At 70.4% G+C, this 16,519-nt stretch overlaps 1 protein-coding gene across 3 annotated transcripts; it reads right to left on the bottom strand.

The window, feature by feature from the left end:
* Positions 1–2,673: 2,673 nt before the first annotated feature.
* On the bottom strand, positions 2,674–15,740 carry BAZ2A (bromodomain adjacent to zinc finger domain 2A). Of its 3 annotated transcripts, none has more exons than XM_072031915.1 (29): positions 15,547–15,740; positions 12,753–12,890; positions 11,570–12,151; positions 10,873–11,058; positions 10,057–10,260; positions 9,536–9,763; positions 9,394–9,454; positions 9,194–9,302; positions 8,978–9,079; positions 8,650–8,860; positions 8,473–8,534; positions 8,257–8,322; positions 7,982–8,194; positions 7,615–7,869; positions 7,100–7,314; positions 6,939–7,013; positions 6,587–6,749; positions 6,423–6,482; positions 6,194–6,329; positions 5,493–6,103; positions 5,145–5,370; positions 4,832–4,987; positions 4,590–4,753; positions 4,229–4,512; positions 4,003–4,135; positions 3,763–3,909; positions 3,449–3,675; positions 3,218–3,361; positions 2,674–3,136 (listed from the first exon to the last, which is right to left on the bottom strand). In XM_072031915.1, exons 2-29 carry the CDS (start codon positions 12,886–12,888, stop codon positions 2,968–2,970), a joined length of 5,325 nt encoding a protein of 1,774 aa, XP_071888016.1. In that variant the 5' UTR covers positions 12,889–12,890; positions 15,547–15,740; the 3' UTR covers positions 2,674–2,967. The 3 variants fall into 3 exon arrangements, with proteins under 3 accessions (XP_071888016.1, XP_071888017.1, XP_071888018.1); XM_072031916.1 differs by having other exon boundaries at positions 5,493–6,106; positions 7,982–8,173; positions 15,547–15,739; XM_072031917.1 differs by having other exon boundaries at positions 5,493–6,106; positions 15,547–15,730.
* Positions 15,741–16,519: the final 779 nt, after the last annotated feature.

The raw sequence follows: 16,519 nt of genomic DNA, 5'->3' as shown, positions 1-16,519 counted from the left end.
CCCCCCGGCCAGCAGGGCCCCCCTTACCCCCGCACACATCTACCTCACCCCACAGCTCGGCGCGTGCCCAGCCCAGGTTTCCCGGGGGGGGGGGGGCGGGGGGGTCATGGCCCTTTGCCCAGGCTGGCAGCGCCCCCGGTTTCCAGCCGTCACCCGCCGCTCTCGTTGCTGCTAGCGCTGCCCCCTCGGTGGGACCCCCCCAAGGAAAAAGAGGGCCCAAAAGAGGGAGCCCTGCAGATGCCCCCCCACACCTCCCCCGGGGGGGGCCCTGGCGCTCAGCCCCCCCCCCCCCAAATCTACGGGGGGGGGGCTGAAAGAGGGCTGGGGAAAGGGGGGGGGGGGCAGGGGAGGAGGGGGTGGGCGCTGGGGTCCCGCCTGCTGGGGGGGGGGTGGAGGGGGGGGGGGTTGGGGGGGCCGAGATGCTGTTGGCCCCCCCCCCCCACCCCAAAGCCCCTCGCGCCCCCCCCCCCCGCCCCCCCCCTTTAATTTATACGTAGCGCATTTTGTACAGGTTTTTAAGTTGCTTTTTTTAAGAATCTCGAGAGGTTTCTAGTTTTGTATTTCTTCCTCCTCCCTTCCGCCGCTCCCTCCGGCCGCCTTGCCCCCCGCCCAACACCCAACCCCCCCTCCCAGGACCCCTCCCCCACCACCACCCCGCACCCCCCCTCAGCTGCCCCTTCCCCCCCCCCAACCCCTTTTTGGAGTTTTTTTTGTTTTCTTTTCTTTTTAAATAATAAAAAAAAAAGGCGAGAAAAGCGACTGCCTCTGTATGTGTTGCGGGGGGGGGGGTCACCGCCACCAGGGCCCCCCCAGAGACAGCTCGCCAGGGGATGTGTCCCGAACGTGAGTTTTTATTCTCGTAACGCGACACGGTCCTACAGCTCGTGGGGACGCCGACAGGCAACCGACAGGAGGGCGAGCGGGTGGGGGGGGGGGGGGGGCTGTGGGGGGGGGGCTCTATATTTTTTTTGTGTTTTTTTAATTTTTTTCTTTTTTTCTCCTTTAAACCCTTACTAAAAACGAGATTGGTCCTAAAAATATAGAAAGAAATCAATTTAAATTCACCAAAAACCTGTAAATTAAAAAAGTCACTAAAACGACACGGCTGGTTATAGAAAAGGCGGCCGGGGGGGGGGGGGGGAGGGAAAAACGCCCCCCCCCCCAGCCCCGAGCTGCCCCGGGGGGGGGGGGGGCAAAGGGGTGGGGCGATGCAGAAGGGGGGGGGTAAAGGTGAGGGGGGGGGGGAAAGGGGGGGGTGAACTTGAACTGAAGGAACACGAGAACGCTGCGGAGACTCCCGAGAACTTTCCCACGACGGAAAAAAAACGAAAAAAAAACGAAAAAAACAAAAAACAACAAAAAAACAACAACAACAAAAAAACCCAACAACGACAAAAAAAAAACCCAAAAGCTGAGGGCTCCGAACCATGCCCGAAAAGCAAACCCCAAGACAAGTTTTTGTTACAGCGCAGTTTTTTTTTAGAGAAAAATATAAATATTTCTGCGGCGTAGAAAGTCAGTTCCAAGAGACTTCGAATCCACCTCGGATCTCCAGGCAAAAAAAAAAAATTAAAAAAAATCAAATAAAAAGATTCTGAGGTTTCTCCCATAGAAAAAAGGCTACTTTGAAAGACGCGGGGGTGAGGGGGGGGAAAGGCGGGGGTGGGGGGCGCGGCCGGGGCCCCCCCCTCTCCGCCCAGGTAGGTGAGTTGTGTTCAGTGCTCTGTGGGGTTGGGGGGAAAAATTGGGGAGGGGGGGGGGAACGCGCCGGGGCCCCCCAGCCCCGCCGGCCGCCGAACCCCGAGCGAGTACCCGTAATAATCCTGGCCGGCGGGGCTGGGGGGCCCCCACCGTGGCCGCAGGACCCCGGCCCCCCCCCCGTGTCACCACCCGGCGTGGCTGTAACCCCCCCCCCCAAAAAAAATCCTAATTCCTGGTGGGGGGGGGCAGCAAACGCCCGCCTGAGGCTTCAAGTCCCTGCTTATGGGGTGGGGGGGGGGGATGGGGGGGCCGCGCCCCCTCCCCACCTGGAGCTGCGGTAGCATCCCTGAGGGGTCCCAATTTTTTGGGGGGGGGGGGGCCTCGCAGAGGGGTTGGGGGTGCAGGGGGCCGGGGTCTTCCTGAGAAGTGGAGGCAGGGAAAGGGCCAAGGGGCCCCCCCCGCCCCCCCTCCCCCCCCCGTTTGGTCCCTGGAGCCAGGTGGGGGGGGGGGGATGAGGGGGGGGGGCAGCGCCCACCCCGGCGCAGCGGGCGGGGGTCCTACAGCAGAAGGGGTGCACCGGGGTGGGGGGGGGGATTGGGGGGGCCCTCCCGTAAAGTGTCTGCGCGGGGGGGGGAGGTGGGGGGGGGGTCCTGGCCGGGCCGGCGAGCAGGGGGGGGGGCCGCGGGGGGGGGGCTAAGTCCACTTTACTGGCCGTTAATGCATGTAGACGCTGCACAGGAGCGCTCGGACACATTCACTACGAACTATTGCTATTATTAAATATTCCCAGCGGGGATTATTCGCTTTTCCTCGTTTTTTTCTTTTTTTTTCTTTTTTTTTTTGTGTTTTTTTTTTTTGTTTCGGGGTGTAAGGGGGTGAGGTTGGGAAAGGATACGGGGTGGGGTGGGGGGGGCGGAGGTTGGGCTTCGCTTCTGTTTTTTTTTAAATCGGGAACTCAAAATTGAAAAGAAAGAAAGAAAAAAAAACACCTCTTTGTTTTTTCTTTTTGGCTTACACAGTCTGTGAGTGATGGTGCTGGGGGGGGGGGGGGATAAGGGGGGGGGGCAAGGGAAGGATTTTGGTGGTGGTGGTGGTCGAGGGGGGGGGGTCTGGGCTGGGCCCCCACCCCAAACCCCCAGCACACCGGTGATGGGGGGGGGGGGGGGGCCCTGGGCAGCGACCCCCCAGCCCCCGCGGGGTTCAGCAGGCAGCGAGATGGGCTCCGGGCGGCGAGGGGGGGGGTTCCCCGGGCCGGGGGGGGGTCGCTCACGGCCGGGCCGCGTGCTTTCCCTGATAAAATTCCTCCCACCGGCTCTCGAAGAACTTGCGCATGACGTGCCCGGCCTTGCCCACGTCCGAATCGTCCTCGTTGAAGGTCTGGCAGTTGTCGAACACCAGCAGCGCGTCGGCCGCAAACTCCTCCGAGCTCGAGTACCTGCGGGAGGGGGGCACGGAGGGGGGGTCAGGGATGTGGGGTGAGGAATAGGGGCCGGGGAGGGGGCACCCCCGCGCTCACCCGCCCCGCAGCAGCCGCGTGCGCATGGTGGCGAAGTCCATGGGGTTCTTGATGATCTTGCGGTAGCCGGGCACCAGGCGCGGGTTGACCGGCTCCAGGAAGGGCCACGCATCCTCGTGCGACTCCATCTCCATCAGGATGATCCTGGGGAGGGAAGGAGGCGCTGGGGAGGGGGCCTGGGGGGCGGTGTCCCCCCCCCATTCCCAACCCCGTGTCCCCCCCGGCACTCACTCGCAGAAGGTCAGGTCGCTGGGCTGGCTCCGCAGCGTGGCTCCGCGCCGCTTGGCCGGGGACAGCCCCTCGGTGACATGGCGGGGCAGCGGCTGCCCCTCGCGGCGGCGGGGGGGTGCCCGGCGCCGGGGGCTCTCCTCCTCCTCCGCCGAGCCCCCCCCCAGGAGGCGTCCCCGCTTCCGCTTCTTGCCTCGCCGGGGAGAGCTGGGGTCCCGGTACGCCTCCGCCTGTGTGGGGGGACCGGGAAGGGGGGGTCACCGTGGGGGCAGAGCTGGGGGGGCACCGCGTGAGCTGGAGGGGGTCCCGGTGCCCACCTGGGAGACGCAGACAGAGCAGAACCAGTCGCCCTCGGGCACCTCGGTCATCTTGGGCCGGTGGCAGTAGAGGTGGCAGCCGCGGTCGCAGCCGTCGCACAGCAGCAGGTGCTCGTCGTCGTCCCCGCGCCGGCACACCAGGCAGGTCTGGGGGGGCCGGCGGGGGCGTCAGGGGTGCCACGGTGCGGGACCCCCTCCCCCCCCAAATACCACCCCCCCTGGCAGGGCGCGGGCTCTCACCACTTTGTTGACCGACTTCTCCCAGGCGATGGATTTCTCCAGCTGGTAGATGCAGAGGGAGACCTGAGCCGCGCTGCGGCACCGCTCCAGCGTCTGCCGCCACGTCCGGACCCGGGGCGTGATCTCGTAGGCGCTGCGGGAGGAGGGATGGGGACGGGGGGGGCTCAGCCGAGGCTTGGGGGTCCCACTACCAGCCCCCACCCCAAAAACAAGACGAGGGGCTCACATCTCGGTGGTGCCCAGGCTCAGCTCCTCGGGGCCGCTCAGCACGGCTTTCTCCACCACCACCTCGTGCAGGGGCCAGAGGGGCTCCTTCAGGTAGCGCCGCTCCACGTTCTGCTCCAGCGCCGCCAGCCGCAGGACCGCCAGGTCCAGGGGGTTGTTGCGCTCGCGGCACAGCGGCAGCCCGTCCCGCCGGCTCCGGACCGTGATGTCCTCCAGGGGCTCCACCTTGTGCTCGCAGTACCGCAGGTCGTCCCGCGTCGAGTCGGGGCTGGGGCACGTCCAACCCTGTGGGAGAGAGGGGCTCAGGGAGGGCGCCCGGCTTGAGGTCGCTGCGTGGGCAGCCCCCCCGGCCCAGCGCCTACCCGGATCTGCAGGTCGGCCATCAGCACGCGCTGCTCCAGCTCCTCCACCCACTGCAGGATGGAGAGGTCGGTCTCGTAGGCCCTCTCCATCACCGACCACTGGGCCAGGGCTTCCTGAGACACGGCGGCGCCGGCCGCCTCGGGGCGCAGGTGGAAGATGGGGTCTGGGGACAGATGGGGAGGTTGGTGGGGGGGGGACGCGGAGCCAGGCCCACGCCCTGGCCCAAGGGGGCAGCTTTTACCCGTGGTGGCGCGCAGGCAGACCTCCCGCAGGTACTCCTTGTGCTTGGTGAGGTGCTTGTGGAGAGCCTTCTCCCGGATGCCCCGCGGGTGCAGCGCTCGAGCCACTGCCTCCAGCTGCTCGGGGTCCTGCAGCCACCACCAGCCGCTCTGCATCTCTGCAAGGCAGCACCACGCAGCTCAGGGTGGGGGCACCGGCACCCCCTCCCCACGGCCTCGCGTGGCAGAGCCGGCCCCAAAACCCAAGGGCTTTCCCTGGGGAGAAGCAAGGCCACGGCTCGGCCTGGGAGCCGGGACCTCTGGCATGGCTCTCACCAGTGGGCACGGGCTGCTCCGTCAGCTGGGTCAAGTACTTCTGCTCGATCTGCTTGAAGAACTTGGTCGGAGGCCGCCCTCGGCGCTTGGGCTGCCCCGGCACATCCTGGAGCTTCTCCAGGCTGCTCCGGCTCCTGGGGCAGGCACCGTGGGCCTTGGCGCCGGCGTGGACCGGGGTGGAAGCGAGCAGGGGAGACGTGGGGTCATCAGCGGGGAGCCCGTTCAGCTGCAGGGGACAGAGCCCGTTGGACACGGGACAGCCCCGCACCTGCTCCTCGCCCCCCTACCCCAGCACCCCTCGGCCCCCTCCCCGTGCCCCAGCCATTGCGGTCGGCCCCGGGCACCCACCTGCCTGGCCGAGGCCTTGGGCTGCTCGCCCCGGGGCTGGCCGCGGGGCTGCGAGGTGGCGCGTGGAGAGGGCTCAGCTGAGGAGGTAGTGAGGGGGGGTCGGTTGTCGCAGGGGGTCCGGGGCAGCAGGTTGAACCAGGGCCCCTGCTTTTCCACGGCCTCTGTGGTGCTCTCCTCCTCCGCCGTGGGGTCGGCCAGGGTCTCGAGCGGCTGGAGCCCCCCTTCCCCGTTGCCGGGGCTGCTGTCCGGGGTGAGGACCGAGTCCTCGAGCAGGGATGACTGAGTTTGGCTCAGCCAGGAGAGGAAGGCGGACTGGCTGAGGTCGTGCTGGCTCTGCCCCAGGGTCATCGGCTCCTCCAGGACCCCGTTGATGGGGGGGGATTTGGGCCTGCAGGGTGGGGGCGGCTCCTCCTTGCTCTTCCGCGGCAACTCCTTGCTCTTCCGCGGCCGCCCCCGGGCACGCGAGGCCGTGCAGTTCACCCGGCTGGGCACGGGCACAGGGACAGGCACGGGGACGGGGACGGGCACCTCCACGTCCATCGGCTCCTCCTTCACCGGTGCCACGTGGGAGGACGGCTTCTCCTCGGGGTGCTCCTCGGGAGCCGGATCAGCTGCTGGGAGGACAGCGGGAGGTGAAGGGGGGGGTGTGCAGCAGTGAGGGGGGGTCTGCAACGTGACCCCGGAGCCCAGCCCCAGCTCACCTTCTGCACCCTCCACGAAGATCCCTCCCAGGTGGGGCAGCACCCAGTACCGGCGCCGGTACCGGTCCTGGCCCAGCGAGGCCGCCCGCAGCGTCTGCGAGGAGTGGAGCAGCTTCTTGCGGAAAAACATCTGCCGCTGTGGGGAGAGTACGGGGTGAGGGGCGGCAGGGACGGGCACCGGGGGACCTGCAGCACTGGGGGACCCGCAGCCCCTCCGCCACCCGCGCACCTTGGCCAGCTTCTCGATCTGCCGCTCGAGCTCGGGGACGCTGGAGGCGGACGTTTCGGCCTGGGGGAGGCAAGGGATCTGTCAGGGAGGCATCGGCAGGACCGGGAAGAGATCCCCAAAGGCCACCCCAAACTGCTCCCCGTCCCCAGTGGCCACATCCTCACCTCCTCGTCCCGGCGGGATCTGCGTCCTCGGCTCTCCTCCTCCTCCTCCAGCTCCAGGCTGGGCTCCTCCGTCAGGCGGGAGCTGCGCCTGCGCCGCCCGTCGTCCAGGCCGGTGATCTCGGACTCGGGGCGCCCCGTCTTCTTGGCCAGGGCCACCTTCAACCTGCCGAGACGCGGCGCAGCGTCCAGCACCCGCCTGCTCCCTGCCTCGCTCCCCGGCAAGCTGAGGCGTGCAGGCACCCGGCGGCACTGCAAGAACGCCCCAACCCTGCTCGAGCCCCAGGGGCGCGGATGGGGAAGGTTTTGGAGACCGCGGGCAGGAGGCAGCCACGTCCCAAGGCGCAGCACCCACCTGCGCAGCCGGCCCTCGATGATCCACTTGCTCTTCCTGTAGTTGGCCATGCTCTCCAGGGTCTTGTCGATCTCGCTGCAAGGGGACGAGGGGCTCAGCTCCACGCAGCTCCTCGAGGAGGACAGCAGCAGAGCCCGCGTTCGCCCCCAGCCCGCACTCACTTGATGATGAGGGTGCTGCTGTTGAGCTCGTTCACCAGGAAGGCCAGGATGGCGGCCTTCTTGTCGGGGGGCAGCGCCTGGAAGGGTTTCGTGCGCAGCCCCTCGCACAGCTCGTCCTCCGCCCCGTACGCCGTGAGGAAGCAGCGCAGCACCTCGGAGACGGTGTCACGGTTCAGGCTGATCTCTGACACCTTCTCCCCCAGGATCTTCAGGGACTGGGGAGCAAGAAGGGGCGTTAGGGAGCGTGGGGGAGTCAGCAGGAAGGGAAAAAAAAACAAACAAAAAAACAGGGACACCAACAGCTGAGCTGGGAAAACCCAAGCTTGAGAGGGGGCGAGCCCAGGGGTGCCCCAGGATGAGGTTGGGAACTGGAGGGGCACGGGGAGAGGCAGGGGAGGCTGCAGCAAGGACAGCACCTCCCGGAGCACAGCACAGGAGCCTCGTGGGCACCAAGAGCCCTGCTGCCTGCGTGTGACAGGGGATGCGGGGACAGGGACGGGGACGCAGCCGCTCACCTGGCAGTAGGGGGGCAGCCCGGGGTCGTAGAGCGCAGCCTGCAGCAGCCTCACCAGCAGGTCCTGCACCTCGCCCGCGCTGTCCCCCACCCCCAGCAGCCCCTCCTGCAGCGTGCACAGGCTGGGCACGTCCTTGGCCGGGTCGAAGCCCAGGACCTTGCCGTAGCTCTGCAGGAACTCCACGACGGTCAGGCAGTTGGAGAAAGCGTGGCTGGGCAGGACGAGGCCCGGGATGCGGGAGAAGGCCGGCAGCGGCTGCAGGGCAGGAGAGGGGGCAGTCAGGGCACGCGAGGCACCAGCCGGGCTCTCTGCCCGTGGGCTTGGCCCGGCCGGCTGCCCCCAGGTCTCGCTGCAAGGCCCAGCCCACCTGGTGGTCCCCCAGGCACATGTCCTCCGTAGGCTTCTTCATCTCCTCCAGGATGAGCTGCTGCCGCCGCCGCTCCTCCAGGCGCCGCTGGGCCAACAGGCCCTTGTCCACCTTGCGAGCCCCTTTGCCCTTCTTCTCCTTGGGCCGCACTTTTTCCTTGCCCTTCTCGGGTTTGCCCTTCTTCTCCTTGGCCTGAGAACAAAGCCCCGGGATCTGTGGGGACGGGGGCTCCACCTCCGCCCCCTCCACGGCCCCCACAGCCACCGCAGACTCACCTTGGACTTCTTCTTGGCTTCCTTCGCTTTGGGAGCTTTCGCTTCCTGCTTCTGCTTGTTCTTGGCCTGGGAGGGACAAGACCCAGCTCAGGGAGATGGCAGCTGACGGGGGGGGGCACAGCAGCAGCCCCCTGCCCCAACGGGGCTGTGGGATGTGGAGGAAACCCAGGATCGCCCTCAGCCCTCGCCCTGCCCTCCCCCCACAGCCACCCGTACCTTTCTCCTCATTTTCTTCTTGATCTTGCTCATTTTCAGCTTGTCCTCATCGCTGAGCACCTCTGCGAGGGCACAGAAGGAGGCTGGCACCAGGGAGCAGGTGCCAGGGCTGCAGCCCCCCTGCAGGGTGGGCTGCGAGGGGCAGCACCTGAGCTGGAGGGGCCGGGGAGGGGGTACCTTGGGCTTCCAGCCTCTTCAGCAGCCGAGCGTCCGTCTTGCTCAGCAAATCGACCATCTTCACCTTGGGGGGCCGGCCCCGGCCGCGCTTCACGGCGGGCGTCTCCTTGGTCTTGGCTTTCTCCGCGTTGCGGGGACGCCCGCGCTTGCCCGTGATGGCCTGGATGCGGGACGGGATCTCCTCGGGGCTCAGTTTCACCCACTGCAGGCCCTGCGGGACACAAGGTGGTCACCCCCGGAGGGGACACCCCCACGGCCCCACTGCCGGTGCCGCATCCCGTGGAGCAGCCTGGGGGGTCCCACGGCCTGGCCTGGGTGCCCGGCGCACCTCCGGCGTGTCCCGCTCCTCGTAGAAGTCTCCAACCGGCATGCGGGGGCTGAAGCTGAAGTGCTCGCGGCGGACGTCCTGCACCACGTTCCTGCTCAGGTACTGGGGGCAGGAGGAGGAAGAGGAGGATGAAGGCCGTGAGGGTGCACGAGAGGAGGGGGCTCGGCGCTCGCAGCCCCCTGGCACACAGCGCCTGCCCTCCCCCGCTCACCATACCTTGATCACCTCCGGGAACTGCTTCATCCTCTTCCCGCAGGGCCCGTAGTACCAGGTCTCGCCCTGCCAGCGGTGGTTTCCCTTCTTGATCCGCACCTCCCTCCTCCACCTGGGCACAGCAGCGCCTCAGTCGGGGCCCGGCACGGCCTCAGGGCCATGGGGGCCCTGTGACAATGGGACGGAGGGACGGGGCCACGTACCCGTGCTGCAGCGGGAAGCGCACCTCCTCCGGGGTGGCGATGCGCCTGCGGGGGGCATCCCCTGCGGGACAGAGGGGACCTGAGCTCGGCGAGCGCTGGGGGTGTGCTGGGTGCCCAGCCAAGGGGGGGGCTCCGTCCTCACCTCCCGCCGACACGCTGAGCGGGGCGGCCTCCTCGCTCTCGCCTTCTGGCGCAGCTGAAGCCTCCGTGCAGCTGTCAGCAGCCTCCTCCTCCTCCTCCTCCTCCTCCTCTTCCTCCTCCTCTGCGGAGGGGGATGCGGATTCTGGCTCCAGCGGAGCGTCGTCGAGCTCCAGGGACCCCGACTCCTCCGGCCCCGCGTGGCTGCTGCTGTTCAGGTCTAGGCTGCTGTCTGCAGAGCCAAGGTCAGGGACGTCACCGCGAGCTCTGCTCCCTTCCTGCTCCGCCCATGGCAGCGGACAGCCCCCACCCGGCGAGCACGAGGACAGGGCTGCGCGTCCCCCTCCCCAGCTCCCCCCAGCACGCTCCGAGCTGGGGCTCCTCGGGCTCAGCACCAGGAGCTGCGGTGTCCCCGCACACCCTCTGCCACCGGCCCCGCACAAAGAGGTGCCGCACGGCAGATGGGTGGCCGTGCTCCCCCCGTGGCGGTGGCAGCCGGGGGGGCTCGTGGGGCCGTCCACGTACCGTGCAGGGCGGGTGGCGAGCCGGGGCTGGCGAGCAGCGGGGGGGCCGGCCGGCTGGCCTCCAGCAGGCTGAAGGGGCCGGCGGCGTGCAGGGGGGGGCTGGCGGAGCAGCGCAGGCTGGGCACGTCGGGGGGCTCCTCCAGGGGGGACTTGTCGCTCACCAGCTGCGAGTCGTCCATCGCGTAGAGGTCCCCAGTGCCTGGGTCTGGGGGGGGGATCAGCACCAGGACCTCGGCAGGGCCACGCGCAGGGGGCCCCCCGTGTCCGAGCACGTTGGGGGCACGCAAACCCACATCTCCGCTCCCGGGAGGGGGGCGGCCGGACCCGCCGGGTGGAGATGGCCTCGGGGACAAACAAACCCCCCCCCTCTCCACTCCCCCCCCCGGGGCCAAGAAGGCGCCGGCAGAAGAGGGGTTAAGGGATTTCGGCAGCCCCCAGCCACGCCCCCTCCTTTGGGAAGCGGAGCCCAAAATGGCCGTGGTGGCGGTGGCGGGGATGTTCACCAGCGCGGAAGTTCAGGCGCTGAGTAACAGCTTCGTCACGGAGCTGGGAAGGGAAGGAAGGGAGCGCGGAGGAGGGCTGGCGCGGGAGGGACGCGGGCGCGGGCCCGCCCCTCGCCTGCCCAGGGCTGGCGCTGCTGGAGGAGGCAGCGCCGGAGGCTTCGGCCTCCACCATCGCCATCGGCCTCCGCCGTCACCGTCACCCGTGGGAGAGGGTCCGGAGGAGGTGGGACGGGAGCGGAGGCGGCCGCCCCACGCTGCTGGCTGGGAGCGACGCGCCCAGCCCTTTGACCCCAGTGCCACCGCGGCCTCCCTACCTCTGTCCAGGGCCTCGAAGGGCTCCAGGGGGTCTTCGCTCAGGATGTGCGCGTCCTCCAGCGGGGCGCTGATGGGCGACGCGTCCCCCAGGCAGCCGCTGCCCACGTCGGGGGCCAGGACCGAGTCCTCCTGGCTCAGCGGCACCACGGCGGGGGCCGACCCGTTGTAGCTGCAGAGCTTCAAGTCTAAAGGGAGGAAGAGTCCGAAAACAAACCCTGGGGCAGGAGGCTCTGAGGAACGGAGCCCGGGGCCCAGCCAGCCCTGCCCCGAAGGCGTCGTGCGGCGCGACCCGCTGCTCCTGCCCGACCCGCTGCTCCTGCCCTCAGCCCCACGTCACGGCTGTTTGCTGCCCAGCCTCCTCCCGGCCCTCCCCACTGCCTCCTGGGGCCACGCTGCCCCCGGTCCCTCCCAGCGCCCATCCCGGGGTCTCTGTGGGATGCCAGCCCCCAGGGAGTCCCGTGGCGGGTGGGCGGCTGCAGGACCCCGGCTGCTGCATGGCTCTGCAGGCGGCTGGGAACGCTGCTCTGCTGGCAGTGACACCACAGGCGACGCTCAGCCCAGCCTAACAAGATCCCAAAAGCTACTCCACACCGAGAGAGGCCAAACCCCGATGAGACGCATGGTGGGGGGGGTGAGGCCGGCCCTCCCCAGGGAGCAGAACGCCCAACGCGGCGGATCCCGAGCCAGGGCTCCTACCTGGCTGCGTGTCCTCCAGCTCCATGCTGCCCACCAGCCCGCCCCCGTTCTCCGCGATGGCCGGGGACAGCTCCTTGGTGGCCTCGGCATCGCCCTCGCTGGCGCCTGGCTCCTCTGGTGGCAGCGGGAAGGGAGGCTCGCCAGAGCCCAGCATGGGGGACGGCTGCGAGGCCGTGTAGAAGCTGGCCGGCCCGTTGGGCATCAGCTCAAAGTTCTGGTCGTGGAAGGAGTCGTAGAGCTCCTGAGAGTCAAAGTTCAGCCCCATGGAGCCGGGGGTGCCGTTGCCCCAGAGCTCCTGCCCGCTGCCCCGCAGGTTGGCGCCGTGCCCCGGGGAGGCCGGCCGGGACCCCCCCGCCACGCCGTTGAGCGGGAACGGCGCGAGGCTGGGGAACGGGGCGGCGCTGGGGCTGCCGTCCTTGAGGCCGCCCGCGCCGGCCGGCTGGAACTGAGCGTAGTCCCAGAGGCAGTCGTAGGAGCGGAGGTGAGGCGTGCCCGAGGAATGCGTGCTGGAGGTGAAGGTCCCTGAAGTACTGGTGTGAGATACAGTAGAGAAGCCGTTGACATTCATGCCCCCGTTCAGACCTGCGGAGAGCGAGAGGGGAAGAGATGAACGCGTTATAGCAGCACGGCAGGGACTTCCCAACATCCAGGCCTGACGAGAGGGCTTGGGGACAGCCGGACGATGTCCCCCGCTCTGCCCCAGCAGCAGCATCGCTGCACGGAGCGGGCTGCTCCCACCTGGCATGGAGGAAGCGGCCCCGTGGTGCTGTGAGCAGCAGGAGGCGGGGGATTAGCCGGGTGCCTGGCAGGGCTGCGCAGGGATCAGCCGGCCGGCCAAATCCACGCACAGCCCCCGGTCCGGCCTGGCCGCTCTTTTCTAGGCCAAAGCGACCGAGGGTGTGCAGAGACCCCCTCCAGCCCCCAGCCCCCACGTGGCCGGAGTAACCCCCCGAGGTTCACCCCCACCCCTGCTGCCCTGGGACCCCCCAGCATGGTGGGGATGCTCCGAAGGCTCCGAGGCCGAGGCTCCCTCCTCGTGCCAAGGACACGAAACCACGAGGGGACATCGGGGCGGCGCTGCCCCGCCGAGGACACGCTCACCGCTGAGCCAAGTGCCCCGTAACGAGGGCAGACACAGCCTGGCGGGGGGACGCGGGGTGCCCGGGGGTGCTGTGACACTTACTTTTCCCTTGCGGGGGGAAGCTGAGTGCAGCCCCGTTGGTGTACAGGCTGTCCCCTGAGGAAGGCGTGGGTTTCAGTCCTGAGGCAGTAGGTACGGAGGAAAGGCCCGGGAAGTTGAAATGGTTGTTTGTGTCCATGTCTGGGAGGGGACAAGAGGCACGGGGTTACAGGCTGCCCAGGCCACCCAGCGGGGCAGGGTGGGGGCCCCCACCCACGCGGGAGGCTCTGCCCCACGCCCTGCGCTCGTGCCCGGGCACAGCCGCTCCCCAGAGCCGGCAGCGGCGCCGTGCCCCGCAGGACGGGGCTGGGGCAGGGAGAGCCCCCGGCTGCCATCTGGCAGCTGCCAAAGCCCCCCCCCGCTGCCCCCTCACCGAGCCCACGGTGCCGCCTCCGCGGCGAGCCGGCCCCAGGCCCAGCAGCGCTGCGTGCGCCGAGCTGCCACCAACTGCCACCTGCGTGAGCGCAGCTCGTCACCGCGCTCCCGTGTCCCCAGGGAAGGCTGTCACCGAGCAGGCTCGCCTGCTCCCTGCACGGGCTTCATTCCGAGCTGAACTCAGCTCTGCGCCGAGCCCCCACCTCCCCTGGGCTCCCGACCCGGGGCAGGAGCATGGCACGAGGCACCGGCCCCCCCAGGGGGGTCCGTGACCTTGTGGGGACACGGGGGGGGGGCTGGGATTCCCCTGGGAACGCCGCGCTTCCCAGCAGACGGCGCCGCAGGGACGGCGTGTCCCCTCGCACCCCGTGTCCCCCCTGCCCGCGGCACGGCCCCGCGATGCCGCAGGGGGCACGGCCACGCCGCACGGAGCCCGTCCCCTCCCGAAACGCGGCTCCGGGGACGTCTGCGCATCAGCTGCTCCAGGCAGGATCTGGGCTGGCCTCGTTTCACAGCCGGGAGCTGGGGGCTCCGTGCCCTGCTGCCCCCAGCTCCTTGCCCCAAGCCAAGGAGCCGCGGTGGCTCTGTGGGCCCAGCTGATGAGATGGGACCCCCGGGACCCCTCGGGGGCCACGGTCGCCCACCCCACAGACACCAAACCCGAGAGCAGCCGAGGGCAGAGGCGGCGCTGGCTCCGCCATCCCCTCCGGAAGGGCCGTCGCTGCCACAAGCACGCGGCCTCGCAGCGCAGCCGTGTCGAAACCTGGCCGGGGATTTCATCACGGCTCAGCCTGAGCCGCCCGGGGCTCCAGCGGAGATGGAGCCCCCCTGGCTGCCGGGGACACCGACCGGGCTGATTCATCCGCCCGAGAAACCCGTATGGGCGGTGACGCAGCTGCCGTGCGCATGGCGCTCCCGGGTGTCCCGGGTGTCCCCCCCCCAAGCCAGCCGGGATCAGATCCCAGCCCCACCACCCCCGGCTCAGCTCTGCCTCTGCCCGCGAGACCCTTCCCTGGGGAAGCCCGGCCAGAGGCCGATGAGAAGGAAGAAAAAAAACCTTTCCGGCACCTCCCAGCATCTGATGCGCCGGCCGGCCGGGAAAGGCGCTGCGGGGCCGCGAGAGGTCAGAGGAGGCGGCCGGAGGTGCCAGAACCGGACAGGTGGCTGCTGCGGGCTGGGGCCAGCGCCAGCGCCGGGAGGGGGCCGAGTGGAGGCAACGAGGGGGGAGCGGAGCCAGGAGGGCGGAATAAAAGCAGGGAGGACGGGGAAGCGATGGCAGCGGGCACCAGGAGGCTGAAGGGCAGGGAAGGGAGCGGTGCTGAGCGGCGACGCCGTCCCCAGGAGGGGAGCCTGGCGCTGGGGACCAACGGCGTGCCCGGAGCTGGCACGGGGACACCGGGGCCTGTCCCGACCGGAGCCGCCCTCGGCACCTCCGGGAGCGGTGCCAGCACCCGGCCGCCCGCTGCCAGCCCTGGGTGCGGCGGGCAGAGGCCACCCGTCACGGCCCTGCCGCAAACTGGGCCAGGCCGTAACCGGAGCCGTGCGGGCGAGGAGGGCGAAGGGCTGGCCGCGGGGATGCGCTGGCACCGGGGGCAGAGCCAGGCCCGGGCCGTGCCCGGTTCTCCCCCGGGGCTGGCGCAGTGGGCACCGGTCAGTGGAGCTGCGAGCAAACCGGGCCTGGGGCCGTGAACCCACCGGGGGACCGAAGCCCCCCCGAGCGAGGGCTGCGAGCAGGCGGCGTTGCCAGCGGGGGCGCCCCGGGAGGATCCTCGGTAGCCCCGGGAGGCCCCAGGAGAGGAACCGGGAGCGAAGCGGCCGGGCCGGGGAGGACGTTTCAAAAACAAGGCGACGCAACCCCCGGCTGCCATTTCCCGGCCGCTTCCTGCAGCGGGGGGGAGGGCGGGGGGGGAACGGCCGGCACCGGGCGCTGAGCCGGGACCCCCGGCCCCGAGCTGCCCCCGCCGCGCCCCCCGGGGCGGCCCCGCTGCCAACCAGTGCTGGGGGGGGGGGGGAAACCGGGCCGGGCTCTGGGGAGGAGGGGACGCGGGGGGGGACACCCGGGGACGCGCACCGGGCACCGCGACCGGTACCGGGCTCTCTGCTGAGCCCCGCACCGGGGGGACCCGCACCGGGCACCGGCACCTCGGGGGGCGGAGGACCGGGAGGGGGGGACCGAGAGGGGAGAGGGGGCGGCGGGGGGGGGCTCACCGGGCACCGGCGGCCTGGGCAGAGCCGGGATGCGGGCGGGGGCTCCCCGGGGCTCCAACGGCTCCGGGGCCGGGTCCCGTCTCCCCCCCCTCCCCCCTCCCCCCTCCCGTTACCGGCCGTTACCGGCCGCCGCGGAGCGCTCCCCCCCCCAACACCCCCCCCCCGTCCCCCCGTTCCCAACCGGCCCCGTTTCCACCCCCCCCCCTCCCCGGACCTGGCAGGCGGCGGTGCGGGCCCGGCGGGCGCCCCGGGCCCGGCTCAGGCTGCGCGGGGCGGGGGGAGGCGGCTCCGCATGGCGCGGGCCGGACCGGGCCGGGGCCGCCCCGAGCCGAGCCGAGCGGAGCCGAGCGGCGCAGGGCAGGAAGCGCCGCGCGCCGCCGGGCGGTCCTGGCCCCGCCCCCTCCGCGCCCACGTCACCGCCGCCGCGGTGGCGTCACCGGGGAGCGGCGCCGAGCGTCAGCCGGGGGGAGGGGGCGGGGCCAGGACCCACGTGGGGAGGGGGGGGGGATCCCCGCCCCCGGCGGGGGGAATCCCCCCACGTGGGGCCGCCCCCGCTCCTCCCCCCCCGCCCCCCCCCATCCGCAGCCGGGCCCCCAGCCCCCGGCCCCCCCCAAGCTCGGGATCCCCCCCCCCCCCGGGATTCCCGCTGACGTCACGCGGCACCGGGGGGGCACCGGGGGGGCACCGAGGGGAACCGGGGGGCACCGGGGGGCCCTGCCCAGCGCAGCCCCGGCCCGAGGGGGGGCCCAGCACGTACCTGGGGGGGGGGGTGAAGGGGGCCCGGCGGTGCCAGCCCGGTGCCGGTGCCAGCTCCCGGTGCCGGTGCCCGCGGCCCCTCGTGATGGCAGCGGCCGCCCCCGCCCCCCCGGGACGCGCCGCCATTTAAAGGGGCCGCAGCGCTTTGCTTGGGGGGGGGGGCGCTGCTGGGAGCACCTCCAAGCAGCGCCTGCATCCCCCCCCTCTGAGTAAGCCCCTCCCCGCAGGGATCCCCCCCCCAGCACCCAGCTGCGCTCCCCGGGCCAGGTCCCGGTGCCCCCCCCCCCCCCCCAAGCAGGGTGTGACCGCGGCGGCGGGGAGGGCCCGGGCAGCCCCCCCGGGACCACACAGACAAAGCCCCATCTGGCAGGGCCGGCCGGGAGCTCTTTGTGCTGCAGGAGCCGGAGGGGGGGTGGGGAGGGGGCGGCCCC

Source organism: Anas platyrhynchos, chromosome 34 (genome assembly GCF_047663525.1).
Source record: "Anas platyrhynchos isolate ZD024472 breed Pekin duck chromosome 34, IASCAAS_PekinDuck_T2T, whole genome shotgun sequence".
In the NCBI taxonomy this organism is placed as follows: Eukaryota; Metazoa; Chordata; class Aves; order Anseriformes; family Anatidae; genus Anas; species Anas platyrhynchos.
Note: the sequence above shows the minus strand (reverse complement) of the source record. Positions and strands in the feature narration are given on the sequence as shown.

What these genes read in the sequence shown, in the direction of transcription:
- BAZ2A (XM_072031917.1), bottom strand. Translation starts at nt 12,888, where the DNA reads ATGGACACAAACAACCATTTCAACTTCCCGGGCCTTTCCTCCGTACCT. An exon ending in GCTCAGCGTGTCGGCGGGAG is followed by an intron (nt 9,455 to 9,535) that starts GTGAGGACGGAG and finishes TCTGTCCCGCAG; the next exon opens with GGGATGCCCCCCGCAGGCGC. An exon ending in CCAAGGCCTCGGCCAGGCAG is followed by an intron (nt 5,371 to 5,492) that starts GTGGGTGCCCGG and finishes TGTCCCCTGCAG; the next exon opens with CTGAACGGGCTCCCCGCTGA.